The sequence below is a fragment of the Sceloporus occidentalis genome, unplaced genomic scaffold, assembly GCF_023333645.1.
Source record: "Sceloporus occidentalis isolate IW3139 unplaced genomic scaffold, rSceOcc1.0.p SCAF_3, whole genome shotgun sequence".
In the NCBI taxonomy this organism is placed as follows: domain Eukaryota; kingdom Metazoa; phylum Chordata; class Lepidosauria; order Squamata; family Phrynosomatidae; genus Sceloporus; species Sceloporus occidentalis.
The window spans coordinates 168,628,831-168,651,200 of NW_028316983.1; the positions used below are offsets into that span (position 1 = coordinate 168,628,831).

General features: G+C 39.1%; 1 protein-coding gene across 3 annotated transcripts in view; it reads right to left on the bottom strand.

Annotated features, from left to right (window-relative positions):
• Window positions 1-3,274: 3,274 nt before the first annotated feature.
• The window catches only part of LOC149317085 (membrane-bound glycerophospholipid O-acyltransferase 1-like), a 29,626-nt gene continuing 10,530 nt past the window's right edge, over window positions 3,275-22,370 (bottom strand). The window contains exons 4-13 of one of the 3 annotated variants that reach the window (XM_089516827.1): window positions 21,029-21,124; window positions 19,588-19,643; window positions 17,603-17,657; window positions 15,617-15,800; window positions 13,275-13,467; window positions 10,912-11,015; window positions 8,997-9,061; window positions 8,530-8,662; window positions 6,181-6,332; window positions 3,275-4,992 (exon numbers count right to left, since the gene is read on the bottom strand). In XM_089516827.1, the coding sequence (XP_089372953.1) occupies window positions 4,854-4,992; window positions 6,181-6,332; window positions 8,530-8,662; window positions 8,997-9,061; window positions 10,912-11,015; window positions 13,275-13,467; window positions 15,617-15,800; window positions 17,603-17,657; window positions 19,588-19,643; window positions 21,029-21,124 (1,177 nt within the window). In that variant the 3' untranslated portion in view covers window positions 3,275-4,853. Of the gene's footprint in view, window positions 4,993-6,180; window positions 6,333-8,529; window positions 8,663-8,996; window positions 9,062-10,911; window positions 11,016-13,274; window positions 13,468-15,616; window positions 15,801-17,602; window positions 17,658-19,587; window positions 19,644-21,028; window positions 21,125-22,370 lie in introns of those variants that run through there. The other 2 variants (XM_089516828.1, XM_089516829.1) reach the window with 2 other exon arrangements.

The window sequence follows — 22,370 nt, forward strand, 5'->3', positions numbered from 1 at the left end:
ATATGTACTGTTTTAAACAGGACAATATCCCCCCCACCCCAGATTTCCAGACCACCTTGTCATTTTAATATAAAGTTTAATTTGTTCCGTTTTCAAGAAAAATGCCATTGTGTTGTGAAAATGGTTTGAAGATCCCTGTTTGAAATTGTGGTTGTTAAAAAAACAAACTAAAAAAACCCAACAACATTGTGTCATGGAGTGTGAGAAGTTTTATGATATGTTGAAAGACCGAAATTTGCTGCATTAAGATTACTTCATTGGAGAAATATTCATAGTATGACTGTGGTGAAATATAGCCCCCCCCCCCACCCTTACCTAAATTTTTGTATGAATTCTGTCACTTAAAGAATAATTGTTAGCTTGATATCAGCATGTAGTAAAACTTTTATCATTTTACTTTTTCATGTATATGGAATATTGCATAGCCCCATTCTGTTTTTCTCAAGGAAATATGGGCGGGGTACAGACCGCCGCTTTGCGGCGGTCTGCCGCCGCCGCCAGTAGGTCCGCGGGGGAGCCGGAGCCTTCAGACGGCCCGACTCCCGCGCGGACCGAAAAAGAAGCTCCAAAATGGAGCTTCTTTTACCGTCGCGTTTGCGACGTAGCGAGGCGCCAGGGGCGCGCTCGCTACGTCACAAGCGGCGCGACGCGTACGGACGCTCAGCGTCCGATACGCAAAGATGGCGGCGCCCATGTGGAAGGGGCGCCGCCATCTTGTACGTATAGGATACGTACTAGGGTTAGGGGGGTGCGGAAGCACCGCCCCTTCCTAACCCTAGTACGTATTCTATACGTACTAAATGGCGGTATGTATCCCGCCATGGTCTGTCTAAATAAAACTGAGTAAGCAGCTAAATGTATCTTAATAACCACTAGATGTCACCATCACTATGTATAATTTTAAAGCTGGTTCTTATCTTACCAATGTCCGCAGTCAAGAATTTATAGTTTCTGTGTCACATTTTAAAGAAAAGACTAAACAACTTTCAAAGTTTTTAAAAAGGAAGAGTATATGATAAACTTACAAAGTCCAAGTCTATCGACAGCAATTAGCCAGGAATGTCCAATCTTTGGAGGTTTTATACTATTAGGAAACAATGGAGGTTTATCTTCATTATGTCTTGCTTGTAGACTTCCCCAGGATTGGAAATGAGTACTGTGTTGCTGAGCATTTGGCTTCATTCAGCAAGCAAATGCTTATCTGCCAGGAATCGACAATATAATAGATGGAGAAGTTTATGGGTAGATAGAAGGCTTCTCAGAACATCAGGAGGCTTTTCAGAACGTCAGGAAATAAAAACCCCAAATAGGTGGCAATTTTTTCTCACACACATACATCTTTCAAAAAGGCAGATGATTATTAATGAATCAGGGTGAGTAAAATCTGACAGAACAGCAAAAGTTAGAGCTTCTCTGTGTGTGATGTTAGCATTTAAACAACTGGGCCAAATGATGCAAGAAATGAACTATATACCCAAGTTGCAGATTAGTAAATACAGCCAGCCCTCTTTTTCTTCAACCAACCGTGGCTTGAAAATATATATATATTTTTAAATTCCAAAATCTTGTTCACCATTTTATATGGACACCATTTTACTACGCCATTGCATATAATGGGACTTGAACATCCATGTATTTTCCTATCCATGGAGGGGGGGGGCGGTCATGAAACCAAACCCCCACATCCCGGATTCACCCCTTTTCACTTGCTGCCCCTCACTCCTGGAACCTTCTTCCCCCACAAGCAAGAGCCATCACTTCTTTAACCAGCTTCAAAACGGAGTTGAAAACCATCCTGTTCAGAGAAGCCTTCCCAGGCATTGCATAATTGTTGCTTACTATTTGATGTTCTTTTGGTGCCTGTTTATCAAACCATTTCCTGTATTGCTGTGTACTGTATATGCATTATCCTACTTGAGAGTATGTATTTTCCCTGAAGATTAACCATCCATTACGAAACCAAGCCCTCCCTCCAGTCCACCTGCCTTGGTCCAGGCCTCGGAGGTAGAGAGGAACTGCTGGTCCTCTTACCCTTTCCCTCCACCACTCCCTTCTCCTTCTGTGTCATGTCTTTTTAGATTGTAAGCCCGAGGGCAGGGATCCGTCTAGCTAAAAAGATTGCATGTACAGCGCTGTGTAAATTTACAGCACTTCATAAATAAAGGCTAATAATAATAATAATAATAAAGGATCCAATGCAATAGTTGCGTAGTGCATCTTTGGCAATATGATTCTCCTGGCTTATTCAGGGCTACTTCAATGGCTCGCTTAACTCTTGGTGAGGTGAGGACTCAATGGCACGTTACACACCATCATTTACTATGCGCTCTGCGCGTCCTAGGGTTAGGAAGGGGCGTGCTTGGGTTAGGAAGGGTCTCACCTTCCTAACCGGCCCTGTTCCTAGGACGCGCGGAGCATGTAGTAAATGGCAGCGCTCGTCCACACGGGCGCCACCATATTTACATCTCGGACGCAGTGTCTGGACGTGGTGTGGCGTAAGTGACGCTGCGAGTGCGTGCCTTGCGGCGCCACTTCCAGGAGCCAAAAAGAAGCTCCTTTTTAGCTGCGCCGGGAAGCCTCGCAGTCTAGCCGCCGGGGCTTCTCGGCATAGCTAAGGACAGCGGCGGCAGACCGCCCGCTTTAGGGCGGTCTGTAACGCTCCAATAAGACCTTTTCTGTGGTGATGCTATGTACCTGAAACTCTTTTTCTCAGGACACTTTCACACTATGATTCCAATTTAGCGTCCTGACTGCATCTTAAGAAATCCTGGAGTTTGTAGTTTAGTGAAGCATTGGATCTCTCTAATTGAGAGTTCTAAATGCCCTCCCTAAATTGCAAATCCCAGGATTCCACAGGATGGAAACATGGCAGTTAACTGTAATGCAATATATATTATGAAAGGGCCTTCCAAAGGGAGCACCAAGCACTGAATTAGCTATTATTTTGGTGGCAATTGCATAATTTCCAAGGCCTTTGCAATTTGTTTTTCATAATTTCTTTCACCGATTAAAACTGTAATTACAGTTGAAAAATTATTTATTGATTTTTTTAAAAAAATCATTTTTATACTGTTTTAAGGTCTATTTTTGAAATCCTTAGACTGCAAAGCAATGTAGAAAAATGTCCAAGCATATAAATACACAATTATGCATGTATGTATGTACGTATGTATGCAATGACATGATAATGCACAGCACCAATATTAATTCCCAAAATATTGTTTCACATCAAAATAATTCATACAACCCAACTTGTACATTCATTGTCTTTTTCTACTGAACTAATTGATTTTATTTATTTAGGTTTTTTTATTTACAATAAATACGAAAATATTTATGTTGCCCGCAAACATACATATGATTTCAGTATTTTTCAACTGCAAATGTGAAAGTAAGGAAGAAAATGAAGTTCTCAAATATGTAACCAAAGAAAAAGTGGAGATGTCGATGGAAGAGAATGGGTTTTGTTCCATGAACAGAAGGATTATGAGCAACAGGATGGAGGTTACAAGGAAGTAAATGTACAAAGCTAGATTCAGGTCTGTTGAATTACTTTTAATTTGCCCTGTTCCCTTTACAATAAGATATCTTACTTTTAAAAAATCAACAGGGGAAAATAATTTAGATTTTAAAAATATAGAAGCATTATTTTTAAATTCAGAAAGTTTGAAGAACCATATTTTGAAAAAGTCAAGTGCTTAATGCAAAGTCTCCCTGAGTTCTTTTCAAGTGCCCAAGTAATTTGTATGTGTTGTTGTGCTTTCAAATTATTTCTGACTTATGGTGACCCTTAGGGAAACCCATTGAGGGGTTTTATTGGCAAGATTTATTCAGAGGTGGTTTGCCACTGCCTTCCTCTGAGAGCATGTGTCTTGACCAAGGTCACCCAGTGGGTTTCATGGTCAAGTAGGGAATCGAACCCTGGTCTCCAGAGTCATAGTCCAACACTCAAACTACTATGCTACACTGGCTCTTAATTTGTCTTTATATGACAAATAATGTCATGGAACTATCAATGCAGGCAAAATCAAACAGGTGTGGAGTGTCAGCCAAACATTATGAAGTTTGAAAAAGGAGGGAATCGCCCATGCTGAGTATACAGGCAAAACATGAAGGAAGGTTCGGCATAGCAGTTGATTATCTTTCAAACTGCCAAGGACTCCTTATTTTCTCACTTCAAGAACAATCTATACTGTTAACAATATGGGAAACCATAGGTATTCCGTGTTCCATAATCACCTTATTTTCTGATGGTTATTTCCCCCAGCCATTCAGCTGTTTTTTCCTATTGTTCTGATTAACAGTTCACAAACATTTTCCTTCAGAAGTCTCACTCTGCTTGCTGCAGATACACTGATGTTCTTTCCTGTTCGCTGTCAGTCACAAACTCTTACCTCTTTTTAGTGCAGTAAGGAGGGCAGTCATAATATTCTGCAATCCTCCATTGGAGGCATTATAGATATATAAGTTGTTTTTAACCAGTTCATGAAGTTGGGATGTAGGGAGACTGACAAAGCCTTTGGAGTACTAACCCAATAAATTAATGTTTCCTTCATCTCAAAAGTACTGGCTCATTAAGACAGACATTAGGGGATGAAAAACATGTGCAAAAATTTAAATCCATCAGAAAAATTCCATTAAAACATTTTCTGTAACACACACATATATAAAAGCGATCATCTCTTCCATTAAAGGATATAAACATTATCCAGTAACAAGACTTAACTATAAAATCATTAGTTTTCTTCTGTCCTTTATAAAATGTTTTAAATGCAACAACAACAACGATGAGTTCTTTGTACTGCTTCTTCCACTTTCCAACTGAGGAGGATCAGTAATTCCCCTTTGAGAGATCATTTCTGCTTCCTGTTGACTTCAAAGTTATTTGTGCCTTGACATGAAAGCTGCCACTTTTTGATGTGTTTTGAAGATCTAATCAGCTGGATGAGGAACACAAGTACACATAAAATGTGCATATAGAAATATAGTGACCTATTAGTGACAAAGACAGAAATATAAACAACTGAAAATCAGGTTATGTCCTAGTATTCAAAAGCATCTGCATTATTACAACAACACATTCTGTTTCTGGACCAGTAAAAAAAATCCTTTGAAGAGGGTAGCTTTTCATGGCCAGTTTACAAGAAACATCATAAAGGGGCTCATATCTGTTTGGCAGGCATAACTTTGCATGTAGAGGCCCTGAACAGGAGATCTATGAAGTGTCCACACTAGACATTTATTATGTGATCTCCATACTTTTGTCCCCATAGCTTTTATGGGACCTACACACAACAGTGTCATTAAACAATGTGCCATCTTTTCTCAGCGTCAATGTTTCTCATACTTTGGAAAATCCTAGTATTTCTATCGTTGCTGTTGTTAGGAGCCAAGTTCTTGGGGAGGGGTATTCTTTGGGGGGAATGGAAGCCATCTCCCCACCTCATCGCCTTCTGTGCATATAGATATCTTAACGCACAACACCATCTCAGGATGCAATATGATCTTCAGAGATAATGAGTTTGAGAGTAAGAGGAGAAAATGTCCTCTCTGCTGCATGCATGGGGTTATATATTTAGTGGGAGCAGGATGAATTTTCCTAATCTCAGCAAAATCTATGGAAAAAGAAGACAATAGCTGTCAAATTGCTAGGGATCCTTCTTTCAACTTTAAATGCCTGGAAATAAGAAAACTCCTTATTTAACCTACATACCTGAAGACCATTTGCAAAATAGCCTCTTCTACTCTGCCAAGTTTCAGATCAGTACATTAAACCTTATCTAAGGACAACACACAGAAATTATTGGTCTACAACAATTTCTGGGTGTTATGGCAGAATGCAAAATATCTAAACAGCTTTAAAACAGAGCAGCACCAGCGGTCTTATAACAAACCCATGCACTCTTTCTGGATTCTTACTGCATGTGTATTTTGTACTTGTATATCTGTACCTAAGTACACAGTCCTGTGCAAGACACTGCACTATGACACTGAATACAGCAACTGTGCCTAAGCTTGCAAGAAGCATGCAAACAAACAAAACCAAATATATTCAGTCTTTATCACAAACCAGATACAAGACAGCTTGATACAGAGACCTCCTAAGGTTTTGCACTAGGGTTGGCTGACTTATTGGAAATCTAAGTTTAAAAACAGGTATAATAATAGGAGATAACCTACTTGTAGAATTTAATTGTAGACTCCACAGTTAAGAGAACAAATGGTGCAACAGTATAGCAGACAGCTAGCTGAGTTACCAACCATGTGGCAATGTCATAGCTCATCTTGAGAGGCTTTGGAGAGATGAAGTAGTGACGATAATTTTTTCTTATCTTTAAAAACAAAGAAAAACAGAAACCCTTAAAAGCAATCTACTAATAGCTGCTCCCCTCTGATTTTCTACTTTTATGTGTTTGTCACTTAATTATGATGAGATTTTGGTATATAACAATCCTTGTTCTCGCCTTTTCTGTTATTAAGGTTGAGAAAGGCATTGAGTGCTAGCAGCAGCAGCAATTGTATCTCATTATTTGATGTCCTTGTTAATTCAGTGTGCATCACACAACCCCAAAGTCTCCAAAGTAAAATACCAAACTACCCTAGTTGCCTGGTGTCCCTAGCTGCAACTGTGGTGTTTTCACAGAACTCAGAATAAGGTGTCCAGGCAACAAGATAGGAAATATGGCTCCTGCCCTGCCAGTTTTCAAAGAGGGACAAGAAGAAAAGAGCCACTAGAGGTTCTACTCCCTATCACATTCTATAATTAAAGCCCCCCCTCCCCATTAGTATATTATTCTTGAGCAGACACATTCTACAAACATTTTTCTGTAAGAATGAAAGGAGGTGGTGGGAGGGTTAAGATTTCCAGGAAACTCCCTTCTGCATCATAATATGGGGCACACACCGAGTGCTCTATACAAAATGGTGTGTTTTAAAAATTTTAACCAAAGAAAACTCAGTTTCAGCATGGAAACCTAGGTCTTCTCCATCACTTAGGAGTTCTCTACTCTATACAAAAATATAGGTTGTTCTGGATACATGGTATTCAATGTTCTGAGTTGTCCACTGAAATGCAGAGGAAGGTGTTCTCCATGTGCATACCTCACAAAAGGATGAATTTAAACCCAAATGTAGAAAAGTTAGTAGGAAAGGTTTAACATGTTTAGTTAATTATTAATAAGTTTTAAAATACCTCAATTACATTTACATTAGAAGTGGAAAAAATAATTACAGTATTACTACATATTCATTTAATCCCATTGAAGTTAAAAACCTGTACTCTTACCAGAATGAAGCTGAAAATAAATTATATGGGAGATTTTATTCATACCACCTGCCCTTTGTACAGTACGTCTTAGGGTTAGGAGAGAAAGAAATACTTGCCTGAATTTTTGAAAACTAAGGCCGGTTACAAACAGGCATAAAGTACGGACTGGGTCCGTATTAGGGTTAGAAAGGGGCGTCCCTTCTGGACGCACCTAACCCTAATACGGACCCAGTCCGTACAAAATGGCGGCGCCCGTTCCACACGGGGGGCGCCATCTTTACATAGCGGACACGCTGCGTCTGCACGTCGTGCAGCGCATGATGCTGCGAGTGCGCCATTGGCGCCTTGCGGCATCATATCCACATTGCAAAGAGAAGCGCCATTTTGGCACTTCTTATTTGCAGCGCGGAGGAGTCTCGCGGTTTGGACGCTGGGGCTCCTCCGTGCTGCAAATGGCGGTGGCGGCAGACCGCCCCTTCTGGGCGGTCTGTAACACGCCTTAATTTCTCATCTGCACCATCCAAAACCCTTTTCATTCTACCCTTTTCTCCATCCCTTAACAGCCTTATCTTCTTAATCATTCCCCTTCTTTCACTTACTGGTGTCCACATGGATGCCACTAAGTCCCAGGGATAAAAGCGTCAAAATTCTGTTTCCTGGGAAGATGAGAAGTCTCTACACAGTGTTCAGTGTAGAGCACAGATGGATGCAAAGTCCCCTTACAAGTTTTCTATAGTTGTTTGCATGTATTAAAGAACCAACTGGGCAATGTAAAATTTGTTGGCTCTTTAGCATACAGAATTTTAAAAAAATAATTAAGGTCCTGGACAGACCGGCACTTTGTGCTGGCCTGGCCCCGAACTAGGGCTGTGCGGGGGCTGAGTGTTTACATGCTCAGCAACCCTACTGCGCACTCCAGGTACAGATGGGGCACACCACGATGACGTTGCTCACGCGCAGCATTTATGAGTCCCATTCTAGGGCATAAATAGGAATCATGTGGGGCGTGCGGCTGCTGCGTCCCCAACCCAGCCTGTTCAGGGGCTTGTCTGTCGAGCCCATAAGTTATCTATTTTTACTAGAAAATTTCTAAATTGATTTTAATTAGTTAGTTCTGATCACTGATCAAGACAAAACTGCTCTGGGAATCCATGCAATCCATACTCACTATACCGTACCAATAATTTTAAAAGAACTCCAGTGTCACTAATTATATCTGGGATTGTACCCATAGGGACATAAAAATGGAAAGAGATACCTACTATTCTGGCTGCTAGTGTCATAAAGATACCAGTGATAAAAGTAAAATAATATCCAGGGTAAACACCATGCCAAACTGCTGACAGAAGAAATGTTAAAGCTGTACGGTAATGAGGAACTCGATTGTAGCATACACTGGGAAAAGAAAAAAACAAGAAAGTATTGGACGGATTTTAAAATGGCAAATGGATTAAGCTGGCAACCTTCTTGGGGAAGGATCTACAATATGTGCAGTACCAATCATGACTGATGTAGAAGGATCCAACAATTTTTTACTTATCTTTATCACTATTATTCTAGAGAAATTCCAGAAAAAAAAGTATAACTCTTATTCTCATCCACTAAAAGAATGCATGATGGGGATATTTCAGTTAGAAACATAAATTGCTGATTAAGTTTGGCATCTGGATAGACTAGGGAGGATTGGCCCCCCAAAAAATCTAAAAACACCCACGTATTTTAGTCTTACCGTTTAAGCCAGGCTATTGTGTGGATATTCCAGTTTTCTAAGTACATTTTAAAACTTGTTGCCATCTAGGAAAGAAGACGATCCTGTGTGTTAGTGCTCACCTTTTAAACATGTGAGTATCTATCGTATATACTCATCTTTAAGTCTAGAAATTTTAGTCAAAAAATTGACCCTAAAAAACCTGGACTGACTTATCCACGGATCAATGTAAGTACTGTACTCTAGCTCTTATCTAAAAAAGGAACCACCCTCTTCCCTGAATAGAGTAAAAGGCGAGAGTTTAGTCCATCCCAGGAGCAGCTAAAGGAAGCACTCATCACTCTACTCTCTCTGTCTTGCCACTGCTTTTGAATGTTTGAATGCCTGGCTGGGAAAATGGCAATGGTAGTGGCAGATCTTTATTATTTCGCCTCAAAGGTGCTTTGAAGGATTTGAATAAGACATTTGTGTATGTTTGCTAGCTTTTCTGTGTTAAAATCAGGCAAAATTATCATTATAAAGTTAAAGGCTATAATTGCTGTTGACATATTCACCATTTTCTTCGCTTTACCTTTTCGTCCTTTTTTGACGTGTGCATTTTCTTAGCACCACCTGTGTCTGGCCACCTCTCACACACATCACACAGCTATGATTTACCATAGTTTCTTCCTCATCTATCCAGCCTTTAGGATGATCACAAACAGTTATGCCTGCCACAATTTTATAAGTGCTTTGGCATAATTTTCCTCTGTTTCATCCTTTGCATGCTTTGTTGCGTGCACCTAAATTTTACCCTCAGCTTAAGCATGGATCATATCAAAATCCATACTTTTGGCTCCAAAACTTGCCCTCCACTTATACATGAGCTGGGCTTATAATCAAGTACATGGTACTCATATTTTTAAACTATATTAGTGTTTATTGCAGTATTATACCAATAGCTTAGTCCATGTGCTTTGCTTACTTCTAACTTTGTGATCTGTAATTTAATCATATTGAAATTTGGTGTTCACTTATATAGATAAAAGCACAATCATTTTCACTAACCATTTGCAAGAAGCATACGTACTTTGAGAAATGTCTTTTTATTCTTTTTAAGAACTTTAGGAAGAACAGATTTCTTCTTTTTAGAACAAAAATAGACACGCACAGAATAAATCTCAAAACATTACACATTCTTTCTTCAAATTTTCAAGAAGGTAAAACAAAAGCTTGAGTTAATTATTTTTTTTAAAAAAAACAACAACTTTGTTTTATGATTTTATATTTTAACATTAAGTGATATACTGATACACCCAGCCATGTCTTTGATCATATAAAACACAAAATAGCTCTTGCAGCACATGTTATCATAAGACATTTTGTTTAGTGGCTCGTGTTCTGTGCCCTTTCTCCTTCCATGTCTTATTATTTTTTAAATAAAGTTTATTGAAGATAAAAAAAAATACATATATCAGGGAACATACAAAATGGACAAACAAAAGAAAACAATAAGCAAAAAAAATTACATGAGTCCATACTGCTCTTGTTTACAAACATCTAGTCCATCGTCATTCCAAAACTTCTTGAAATACACTTAAGGATATATCATTCTTTTAACAGTTTATATTGAAAATTCTCTACAGAAAATTAATTGCATAAACAGAGATTATTTTAACCATATCAGGGTCTACATCCATCAGTAAAGGTAATACATAAATAGACAGCTGAGGTTTACAGAATCTTTGTAAATGGATTTGATTTAGAGGTCTAAATTTTAAACTCTACTCCATTTTGTTTTCAGATAAACTAGCAGGGGGTCCCAGCTTTTTCCCCCTCCTCCCAGTCAAAACCGTTTACTATATAGGTTAGTTTATCCATTTCTACAAAGTCAAGGAGCCTGTTTAGCCATTCCTGTATTTCTGGAAGCTCTCTTTTATGTCTTATTTTAACTTACCTCAATATTCATTATATTCAGATTAGTCAGCAGGTCCCAATGGAAATTTCCTTTTTCGTCAACACCACTGAACCCATAACCAGCAGCATTGTGGATTGCATCAGCTGTAATAGAGAGGAAATACATGCTAGGCTTAATTCCAAAGAGCTACTTTACACATGTCCAGGAGCTTGGGGATGATTAGCCAGATCTTAAATTTTTCTTGACCTCCCTATCCTTGACAAGACTGTCATGTCATATCAAAACCTGCTTTTGAAACTAAGGCCTGTTACAGACTGCCAAAATAAAGCTGCTTCGGATCTCTTTGGAGGTATGCTGTTTAAATGATGCATGCACCCTAAGAATCTGGAAGCTGCACCAAAAGCTGCACTCCAGTGCTTAAGAATGGAGTGTGGCTTTGGTGCAACCTCCGGACTCTTAGGACCCATGCATCATTTAAACAGCATACCTCCAAAGAGACCCGAAGCAGCTTTATTTTGGCAGTCTGTAACAGGCCTTAGATTGGTTTTAAAACAAGGGGAGGCTGCATCCATTTTGCAGAAATAATCTGGTTTGACACCACTTTAACTGCCATGGCTCAATGCTATTGAATTCTGGGAACTGTAGTTTGTTGCGGTACCAGAGCAAACTCTGATGGTGCAACAAACTACAGTCCCCAGAATTCCACAATACTGAGCCATTCCAGTTAAAGTGATTTCAACCCAGATTATTTCTGCAGTGTGGATGCACCCTCAGATTCGAAGCCCCTTAACACAGCATCCACATATCATGTGGAGTTTTTTCACATCCAAGACCAAAAACAATTTCAATTATTGAGAGGACAAGTGAAGGCACTGCCCATCCAAATAAGAATTCTGTCCCTCATTAGTTTTTCCTTCACTTCCCAAATTTCTAGCATTGCAGGGAGTGAGAAATGGAAAATATCCAAGCCTAGGACTGTATATTTGTTATGTGAGCATTTCCTTCACAGCTTTGCTTTTCTATTTTTCTTTGGATGCCTGAACTATTTCTAAATGCTCAACTGAATTTTTAAGTTACTGTATTCCTAGAAATCTGAGGACTGAAGGGGAATTTTATTGGGACTGCGGGGTCATCTGGCCAGGCCCCAGAACCTTTCCCTGGGAAGCGGCACTTGCAGGGGGATCCACAATGGATCCTCCGCAGATAGCAAGGGTGCACTGTAGTATAAATTTTTATTAATAGTTTTTTGCCCCTTTCATTTCAGTTAGGGGGGCTCAGAGTCCTCTTGTGTTTTACTTAGTCTGTGATTAGTTAGACTATTTTTTATTGTAACAGATTTGTTTTTAATAATGTGTCATAGTGTTAATTTAGTGTAGTTTAGTTTTAGTTATTATGTATGTATAGTTTTGTTTCTTTCTTTTCATCCATTTCTGTATGCTGAGTATTTTCTTGTGATTTAGTCTGTATGTTTTAAAACTAATAAATATGAACTTCAAAAATATTAATATGCACTGCAGAATCCTTACTGTATAGCAGGGATGGGAACCATCAGCCCATGAACGATTACAACCTTAAAGTACTTGCTTGAAGTCTTTTTACCAATAATTTGGACACAAATGATGAAGACCTTTGGACTAACTGTTGTTTACTCCTCTTATTTCTTGCTTGTTTTAACTTTTGCTGAAATTCAGCAGCATCAAATTTGTCAGCAAATTTAGGTAGCATACAATAAGCATGTGGGTGCATGTGTAGTTCAGAAGCAGACCTGCTAAACTGCCCTCTCTTTTTGTACATCATATGTTTGCAGTAACTCTGATCTGCACTGTCTAACCTGGTCTGTAATGAGTAACCTAGATGGATGATCCTGTCATTACTATTTTGAATTGACTGGCTGACTGTTGACCCTAGCAGCTTGTATAGGGCACAGAAATAAAGGATGCCTTTGTATACAAAGTGGTAAGGAACATGAGCAGGAGAATGCTATTGCACTCATGCCCTGCTTTACGGCTGGCCACTGGGAGAACAAAATGCTAGACAAAATAAGTTTTACTCTAGCATGACTGTTACGGCACAATCTGGAAAACGTAAATATTCCTAAGTTAATTACTCGTACTTCATATACATTGGCATGCCTGACATTACTTGTATTGTGGTCATACTAGTTAACAATTGTCTCCCAATTAGAAAAATCACAATTTTTTGATCAGAAGTTATATTCTCAGAAGTGTAGGAATGCACTAAGTTTGCTCATGGGTTGAATGTCTTATGCCATGAGACATTTATATGAACTGAATATCCAAAATCATTACATTAACTCTACGATTCTATGATTCTATGTGCATGTGTGTATGTGTGTGTATATATATATATATATATATTAATAGCCATTAAATTAACCTTACCGAGTGTCCATGCAAAATAGTGTTTTGCCTTTACAGCTTGTACAGCAAGATAGAGAAAGCCAAGTTTTGATAAGAATGAGAACTCGCTGATAAACTGATCATCAACAAGATATGTCATTGGGAAGCTCTTGGTAAGTATGATGAACACAATCAGCCATACAAGTGTGATGCAAAGTTTGTGCAGCACTGCACCCTAGAAAGGATAATATAACATTGCAACCATCAGTTCAGAGAATAGGTAGGCCGAATGACAAAATGTTTCCTCAGCTAGCAGAAGCATCACCCATTGGTGGCACAATAATTAGGTGGTCCAGGCTAAATGATTGTCATGCCCAGCCTGGAGGATGGCTTGGAGGACTCAGAGGATGAGCTAGAGCCCCTGGGAACTGAACCTGTAATGGAGGAGCCAGAGCCCCTGGGGCTTGAACCTGTAACGGAGGAGCCAGAGGCTGGCCCTAGTTCTGCTGGAGCAGAGTCTATGGCCCCTCCAGAGATTCAGCAGTCAAGTTTGCCTGGTGCCGAGGCTGTGGACACGGAGGAGGATCTGGGCAGTGTGCCTACCTTCAATGAGCGTCGAGCAGAAAGAGAGGGCCTTCGAAGATCTCGGAGGCTTTATCAGAAGCGTCTTCGTAATCAGACACAGCTGAAGGCCGGCTCCTTGCCTTCTTAAGCACCTAGAGCATGTGTGGTTCTTTGCCAGTGGATATCTGACTCTTTTAGGGGAAAGACTCTGTCTCTGGCTCCTTTGGCTTCTTGTCTTGACTACCCGGAAACCTTGACCTTGGACTGCTTTATCGACCTGCCTATCTGTTGCCCTGAACCTCGGACCGTCTGACAATTCTCTTGGTAATCCCTTTTGGTAGAACTACTGTGAATCTCCAGGACTGTGTAGCTTACACTGACTTTGCTGTGCTGGGAGGGGGTTTGTTTGTTTGGGAACTAGCTGCCTTATCAGCCCTTTGGCTGCTTTCCCGGACAATGATGAACCCATGGTTTCATATTATCTGATAAGCAATCAGATGCCTGGGGTCATTTATTCTCTCCTCCGCTTCCATCCTTCCCTAGCTCTAGTTTGAGAAAAATGACAATCTACTATTTTGGTCAAACTACTGTTTGCATGGGATTGTAAACTACTGTACAATATCTCTCTATCACAAGAGTGATCAACATCTGAGGATAATGCTGGATTCTTTAGTACATCTTTAGAGCTGACCACTGTAATAAACAGAGTACTTCATTAGATAAGCCTTTACTGTGATCATGCATGCCTCTTATGTTCTGATTAGAATCACAGACCCATGGAATCATAGAGTTGGAAGAGACCTCAAAGGCCATCCAGTCCAATCCTCTGCCATGCAGGAACACACAATCAAAGCACCCCCAACAGATGGCCACCCAGCCTCTGTTTAAAAACCCTCAAAGAAGGGGACTTTACCACACTCCGAGAGTGTGTTCCACTGTCAAACAGCTCTTACTGACAGGAAGTTCTTCCTAATGTTGAGGTGGAATCTCTTTTCCTGTAGTTTGAATCCATTGCTTCGGGTCTTATCTCTGGAGCAGCAGAAAACAAGCTTGCTCCATTCTTAATATGACATCCCTTCAAATACACTCATCCCTCCACATTTGCGCCTTTGACTTTTGTGGCTTTGATTATTTATGGATTTTATGAATATGTTCTCTCTAGAAATATCTAGGTCCTCCAGCACAACTCTATGGTCAACTAGAACCAAAAGTTGCACTGAAGGACCTAGAGATTCCTGGAGAGAACACTCCACTAGGCATTTGGAGCTCCTCCAACACAATTCTATGGTCAATGTCTGACAGATGTTGACCACAGAGTTGTACTGGAGGACTTAGAAATTCCTAGAGAGGTGTTCTCTCAGGTAAAACACAGTGTTTTTGTTATTTGCGGTTTTTCCACATTCATGGGGGTCCTGTGCCCCATAACCCTAGCGAATGTGGAGGGATGAGTGTACTTAAACAGGTCTATCATATCACCTCTTAACTTTCTCTTCTCCAGGCTAAACATGTCCAGCTCCCTAAGTCTCTCCTCATAGGGCATGGTTTCCAGACCTTTCATCATTTTAGTTGCTCTCCTCTGGACATGCTCCAGCTTGTCAATATCCTTTTTGAACTGTGGTGCCCAAAATTGGACATATTCCAGGTGATGTTGATCCAAGCAAAATAAGATGGCACAATTATTTCCCTTGATCTAGACACTATTCTTCTATTGGTGCAGCCTAGAATTGCATTGGCCGTTTTAGTATTAGTCTTAACAATAATAGTGTTAGAAAAATGATTTAGTATTTTAAAAAAAATATGCTCTGAATTTTACAACTTACCACTGGAGAAGGGTCAGGAAGTCTGTCACAATCCCTTCGCTTCCAGTTGACTTCTAACAACTTCATCTGTACGTGCCTGCCTTCAATGAAGGCTATGTAGTCCTTGAAATTGCTACATGGACCTGCTAGGACAGTCAGGAAGTTGAGCTGATAGCTCAAATACTCCAATAAGGAAGGTTTTCTTCTGTCAAAACAGTCACACAGTATTTTTTTTAAATCTGACTGTCTTAAAGAAAAAAGCAGGCATTTTTAATAGCACCTGCAATAGGATTATTTAATTCCTTATCTAAACTATAATTTAAAGTGCTTGTTTGTCTCTTATGCTGAAAAAAAATTAAAATAAAACATCTACAATCAAGTTGGTATCTTATATAATGGACCAAAGCAAATACTGTAACAAGGGGACCTCACTAACGGTATTTTTAGTTCCAGCACTTAGAGCATACATTTATAAATAAATTTCAATTAAACTTGACAATACATGAAACAAATTTTACAGGCTGCATTATCATACAAACTTTTTCTCATTGGAATAATAAGCTAAATCATAGCTTAAATAAAAAGACAATCAAATCTGAGAGAGCCAGTCCACTAATTTAACGTAGTCCTAAATAAGAAGCACATGTGCATACAAAGATATAAGCCATATTTAGTTCATTAATAGTTAAAGTGAACACATGGAGAGGGACACACTAAGTATGAGGAGCCTCCTGTACATAGGACAAGCACAATTGGAAGCCTTGGAAAGCAAGGGTTTTCAACAGAGTAGAGTCTTTCCATCTGTAGATGATACTGGGGCTAAGCAGACAGGCAGGAAAGAGCAGCCAGCCTGATTGTCCCAGACCGATCACCTCAGGGCCGTGGTGAACACACTCCATGGCCCTGAAGGCACCTCCCACTACAGTCCCAAAAGGAGTGGAAAAGATCGACTCCTTCTAAGGCCAGTTTTGAGCCACCTTATGCAGCCCCAGTGCAGCTTCCTGGCACTCCGGGGGCATGCGTCATGTAAATGGCACACCCCCAAAAGCCACCCACATCTGCCCATCTGTTTTGGGCCACTGTCTTCCTCAGACCATTCTGCGGCACATGAGAACCATTCTGCAGGAAACCTGGTGTGGATGAATGTAGGAGGCTCTGCATTATCAAACATTTGGATTAACCCTGAATTGAATGTATGAATGGGGCTATAGTGAAATGTCTTATCTCATAAATTTCATAAATTAACTAGGTAACTAAACCCAAGAGTTTCAATATTCATTAAGTGATTGAACAAAAGGTCTATTTTTGTGTCATGCTGCCCAATCCTAACCATCTTGATATGGAAGTAAGCCTGTTACTTATAGTGAAGTACGTACTGTTCACTGTAAAAGAAAACACAATGTACAAGGAAGAACTATTGGGATCACAGTCTAAGGCAATTTTCCTTTACAAGTTTTCTTTTCTGTTCAATGTACAATCTGTTCTACATATTCTATTTAATGACCATTTCATTTTGTTGCTAATGTAGGCACTAAATCCTTAAGCAGGATTTTGTTTCTTCTCCAGTTTGGAAAGTTAGAGGAAAGGTGCATGCAAATTACATAAAACAGTATGTATATATATATATATTGGGGGGGAGGCTCAAAGAGTACACAGAAAGTTACTAAGAGAACTAAATGCCCATTTTGGAACATTTCAATAGCTAATGTTCAGTTCACACATTTGCATCACATTAGCGAATTTGTGGAGAAACCTACATTAAAGATCAGTCCTTTCCAGGAATATTTGATTTATGGAAAGCAAAGGTGTATTTAATGGAGTCTTCAAAAAGAATAGCTCCCCAAAAGAACAACTCCTGTGTTCTAAAGAATATAAAAAATATTTGCTTAAGAATATCTTAATACTGTGAAAATTCTAGTTATTAAATCACAAACCTAAACAAAACACTTACTACACAAATAATTTCTTTTTTCAACTATAAGATTAATAGAAGAGTTCATTCCTTACTTTAGAACAAGCTCATTCTGTTCTTTAGTTAATTCTTCAGCTTTTTTATCTCTTCCTAGCAAGAATTGATGAGACAATAATTGAATCAGACATGGGACAGGGAAAAAAGCTGCAGATAATACTTAAATGCAATACTACTGATAACAAGTATAATAATAAAAGCTACATTTTGTGTCACATGGATTACTAACCTTTTCTCTATGGCATACCAACTTTCATCTTTTTGGACAGGTAAAAAGGAAAATCTGTTTTACCAGTATCACAATGCACATGTTGAAAAAAATATGATTACAATTGAGACTGCACATGCAGGGGAGAAATAATCCAGGCTGACAGTAGTATTTTAATTGCTATGGCTCAATGCTATGGGATTCTGAAAACTGTAGTTTGTTGGGGCTCCAGAGCTCTTTGACAGAGAGGGTTAAATGTCTCACGAAACTGCAATTCCCAGACTCTAATTTTTATGAGGTTATTCTGAAAAGATCTGTTTTATGCAACCTACAATTTCCACACAATACTCATTGAATAGCTTTGGTTTAATGGAAGATATCAAAGAAAAGCTTACGAATTTGTGGAATTCAGAATTTCTAATCCATTTATCACAGGCCATTGCCTACCCCTCAAAGAACAACAGAAATGAATGAACACTATGCTGTGGAAGTTAGGTTTTTAACAAATGTTCCGGAGTGGGGGGAAAATACACCTTCTATGCTGTGTTTAATTACTCCAGAAACATGACTGAGGGCCTCTCCAGACAAGAAAGAAGTCTCTAAAAGTTTCAGGTTTTGTTCCTCTTGGCATCATCGCGGCTTTTCATTACCACTCCCTGGGTCAGTTTAAATTAAATCAATATTTTCTGAAATGAAATGGACCTCTCCATGGCTGTCTGTGTTTTTGTGACTTTGGCTGCACTAACAGGAAAACCCGGTTTACCATTGGGGCTTCTGGATCAGTGAAAAGAATGAGCTATCTACACAACTGGCACCCACAAGAAGCTGATACTGGCAGCACTGTCCATACACTCCCCAACTAATGCCCATTTTATTGAGTATCAGTGCACTGTACTGATGGTATTATTTAGATAACGTGCACTTGTGTGGTTAGTTTGCATATCTTCAAAAAGAATGGCTCCAGAATTGTGCATAGACAGGGCTTGTCTATGTGAGTCATTTACATTGGTTTTCCCCCAACCTCACGTTGCCTTGTCCAGATGATGCAGGGCCAACCATCCCAATTCAGGTGTGGACTGTCTTCACATCTCTTCCTAGTCCACCTTTAAACAATTGACAATTTGATCTGGATCTTCCAGGAAAAAACCCAGAGCACTCCAAAGTAATGCTGGGCACTTGTCTCCACACGTGTCCTGATATGCTTCCTGCCACCACTATGAGTTCTCCCTCTGAGGTCACAACAAGGCATCCAGCCATGTGACTGGTGCTGGGTGCCTTATTTTTGACCTCAGATGGAGCGGCAGTGGCGCTAGGCAGCACACACATGTGTAGACAGCTGTCCGGTGTTGCGCCAGAATGTGCAGGTAATGGGGGGAATTCACGGCAGCTTTTGGGCCAGAACACTCTACGAGAAGCTGGAATATTCTGGTCAGTGTAGACCCTCCCTCAGTTAAAGAACTAAGCATGAGACTTATGAAAGCATACTCAGAATCTCCACAATAAACCAGTAAACCTGGAATTTGGCAGAACCAGTGATATCTCTACTCCAATTATTTGAATGTAGCAGAACAAAATGCTAAAGGAAATCAGACATAGTGTAGGCCACTATGTCTGATTTAATCAACCACTTAATATGATTTTAAACTTTTGTTTTGCAAGAGAAGGGGAGAGATAATTCTAATTAGAAAAAAAAAATAATGTAAGATCTTGACAAATGCTGCATAAACCATCTACTTTTCCCCAAAGGCTGCTAGTAGCTTTTACAGAACTTTACATAAGAGATTGGGTACAAAGTGGAAATGACATCTTTCTTACCATCACGTATCTGGAAAGCAAGAGTTGTGATCTTCTGTGTTGCCATCATCAATGGGCTGTAATACAAGGTAGAAAGACAGTACGTGTCATATTTTACAATCTACCAAGTTTGATTCACAGCTTAGAAAACCAACTTCTGGAGCTATAACTCTCCAGAACTCCACTTTGAAATTTCTGGGAGCCTTATGACATGACAAAAGAAAGTGGAGGGGTAGTGAAAGAGAAGAGGCATTCTTGCACCTCCACATGTGGTTGGAAACTCTTCCATTCTCTTCCTAAGAGAGATGCTGGTAAAAGCATGTCTTTTGTTGCACTGGAAAAAATTGTTTGGCAAAAGACACATTTCTCTGTAAGGAGAACAGAGGAGCTATGTGGAGAGGGAAGGAGAAAGCCACTTGTCTCTACCTGCCTCTTGGCTTTCATTTGTCATACAATAAGGCTTTGAGTGTTGCAGTTCAAATCTCTGTTTCCCAAGCTTGATAGCATTTTCTTTTTAAAGTCATATACAACTCTTGTTTGAACAAGCTTAAAGCAACACACATGCCCTTTTAATTAGGTTGGGCAAAATAACCAAGTTGGGCAGACTGGTGGATCTGTTGCCACAGTAGCAACAAATCCATTTTTGATTTTACTACCAGTCCTCCTGCTGTTCTCTGAGTCAGACCCCATCCCTTCAGTTTTGCCAGTGGCAAAGTTCCCATACAACCTACAGTGCATCTATACTGTAGAAATAATGCAGTCTGATACCACTTTAAGTGATGTTAGTGCTCCTTGGTCATACCCTGAACCTCTCCCAAAATAACTTTTTAAATTTTGTGCTATTTTCAGCTCCAAACCCCATAAAAATGGGTCAAAACCAAACAAAATTCATCTAAAGTCCAATGTTCTGTTCCAATAGAAGACACTTATGAGAAGCCCAACTACAGCTATTCTTGTTCACTAGCCACTTGAAAGACTTTTAGTGTTCAGCCTATCAAAAATTTTTTATCTTTCCATACTGAAACTGCACCAACACTTTAACATTTTTGTACTCTGACAGATGGACTGCTCATGAGTATTCCATGAGATCACATCACGTCACCCAATCAGATTCAGTAGCTTCACTACAGAAATTTTATAAAGATGTAAAGTAACATTAAAATTTAACTTTATTTGAAAATGGTGCTCTTTGCCTCTAAAACAATTTCCACAAACTTCACATATTTCAAATCACTAGTAGGTAGCACACACTTAATCTGCTTGAAAATTACATGGAAGTTCTTTGCCACGAAAACATTAATACATTAAATTAAATATAAACAGATGAATAAGCAAATAATATTAATAAATAAAAATATGGTTATAAAATTAGAAGAGTCTGAATTGAATTTGATCAGCTTGAATTCTCTGCTTTTTATTTTTGTATAGAAACATATATCATACAACTGTCACCATTACTTACCCACAGAAAGTTGCAATTACAATACCATAACCAAATATATATATCCGGGTAATGTGGCACATTGTAAGATATCCCATAGCTACTGTAAAAGTGTACCTAGAAAAAACACATATTTATTACAGGAAACTGAGGTTTTATCAAAACAACAGTAACCAAAATTCAAAACAAATAACCTCAAGCCATCCTGAGTATGTTATTATTTCAAGGTGTTTTAAACTTGAAAGTTTGAACATGACCAGTTGAAATCTTTCCAGGGTCTAATACTTATACTGGCCATACTTATATGTGGCAGTGATGCTTTCTTTTTTCTTTTTCTTTTTTTTCAATTTCCTCCTGGAGCTGATGGAAGTGAAAGCCCACTCCTGTAATTGTCATTATTTTTATCCATTTGAAACATTTACTTAAAATGCCTTACAAAAGATAGGTTATTAGCCTTCGATTTAGTTACACAAAAATAACAAAATTTAGTTTGTACTGTAAGGCGAATTATTTAAAAATTAACTATAACAAATCTAAAGTTTTAATTTTTGGAAAGAAAAATAAACATTATAGGGGGTTTCTTGATACTAACAAAACTGAACAGGCGAATTCCCTTACATACCTTGGGCTGGTCTTTTCATCTTCAGTTTCCTGGTCACTGAAGACTAAGAGAAATGAGTTAAAAGCAATTGCCTGTTTTCAGTGTCTGAATTTTGAATTATAGTTACCTAGGATCCCTTTTACCAGTACTCAATATGTGCAAGGCAAAGGTGTGGTCAGTTCTAACACATGGTGCAGAAATGTGGGGCTTTTTCAATTCTAAGAACTTAGAAAGAGTCCAAAATCGTTTTTTGCATATTATTTTGTGAGTGCTCCCATTGTGTCCAGCCTTTGCACTTTAATCTGAAATTGGAATTATGGCAGTTTCAAACCAAATTCAATTAAGATTATAAAATTACTGACTCAAGCTAGTATCAGTGAGTGATAATGGGCTTTGAAAGAAGTGTTTAGAAGAACAGCTGGTTAAAAGGATGGAATCATCCTGGTTATATAAATTTACAAGTACAGTATACTACCCAATCATAGATCCAGCTTGGGGATCCTAATGGCAAACAATAGTATAAAAACTCCATCAAGAATCAGTGACCTCAGAACCCAAGCTGATATTGCAGCTTTATCCATCGTTAGGGCTCTAAAATGGCTAGCTACATCCAAGACACAGTTTAAAGGGGAGAGGTATCTGTTCCTTAAGATGAGAAGGTGCCAATGCTTAGCTTTCACTTGTCTCTGGTTTGAGATGATAGATTCAATGCTCCTCCAGGGAAGATTTAAAGGTGTTCCACTTCCAGATAGGCTAGGTATA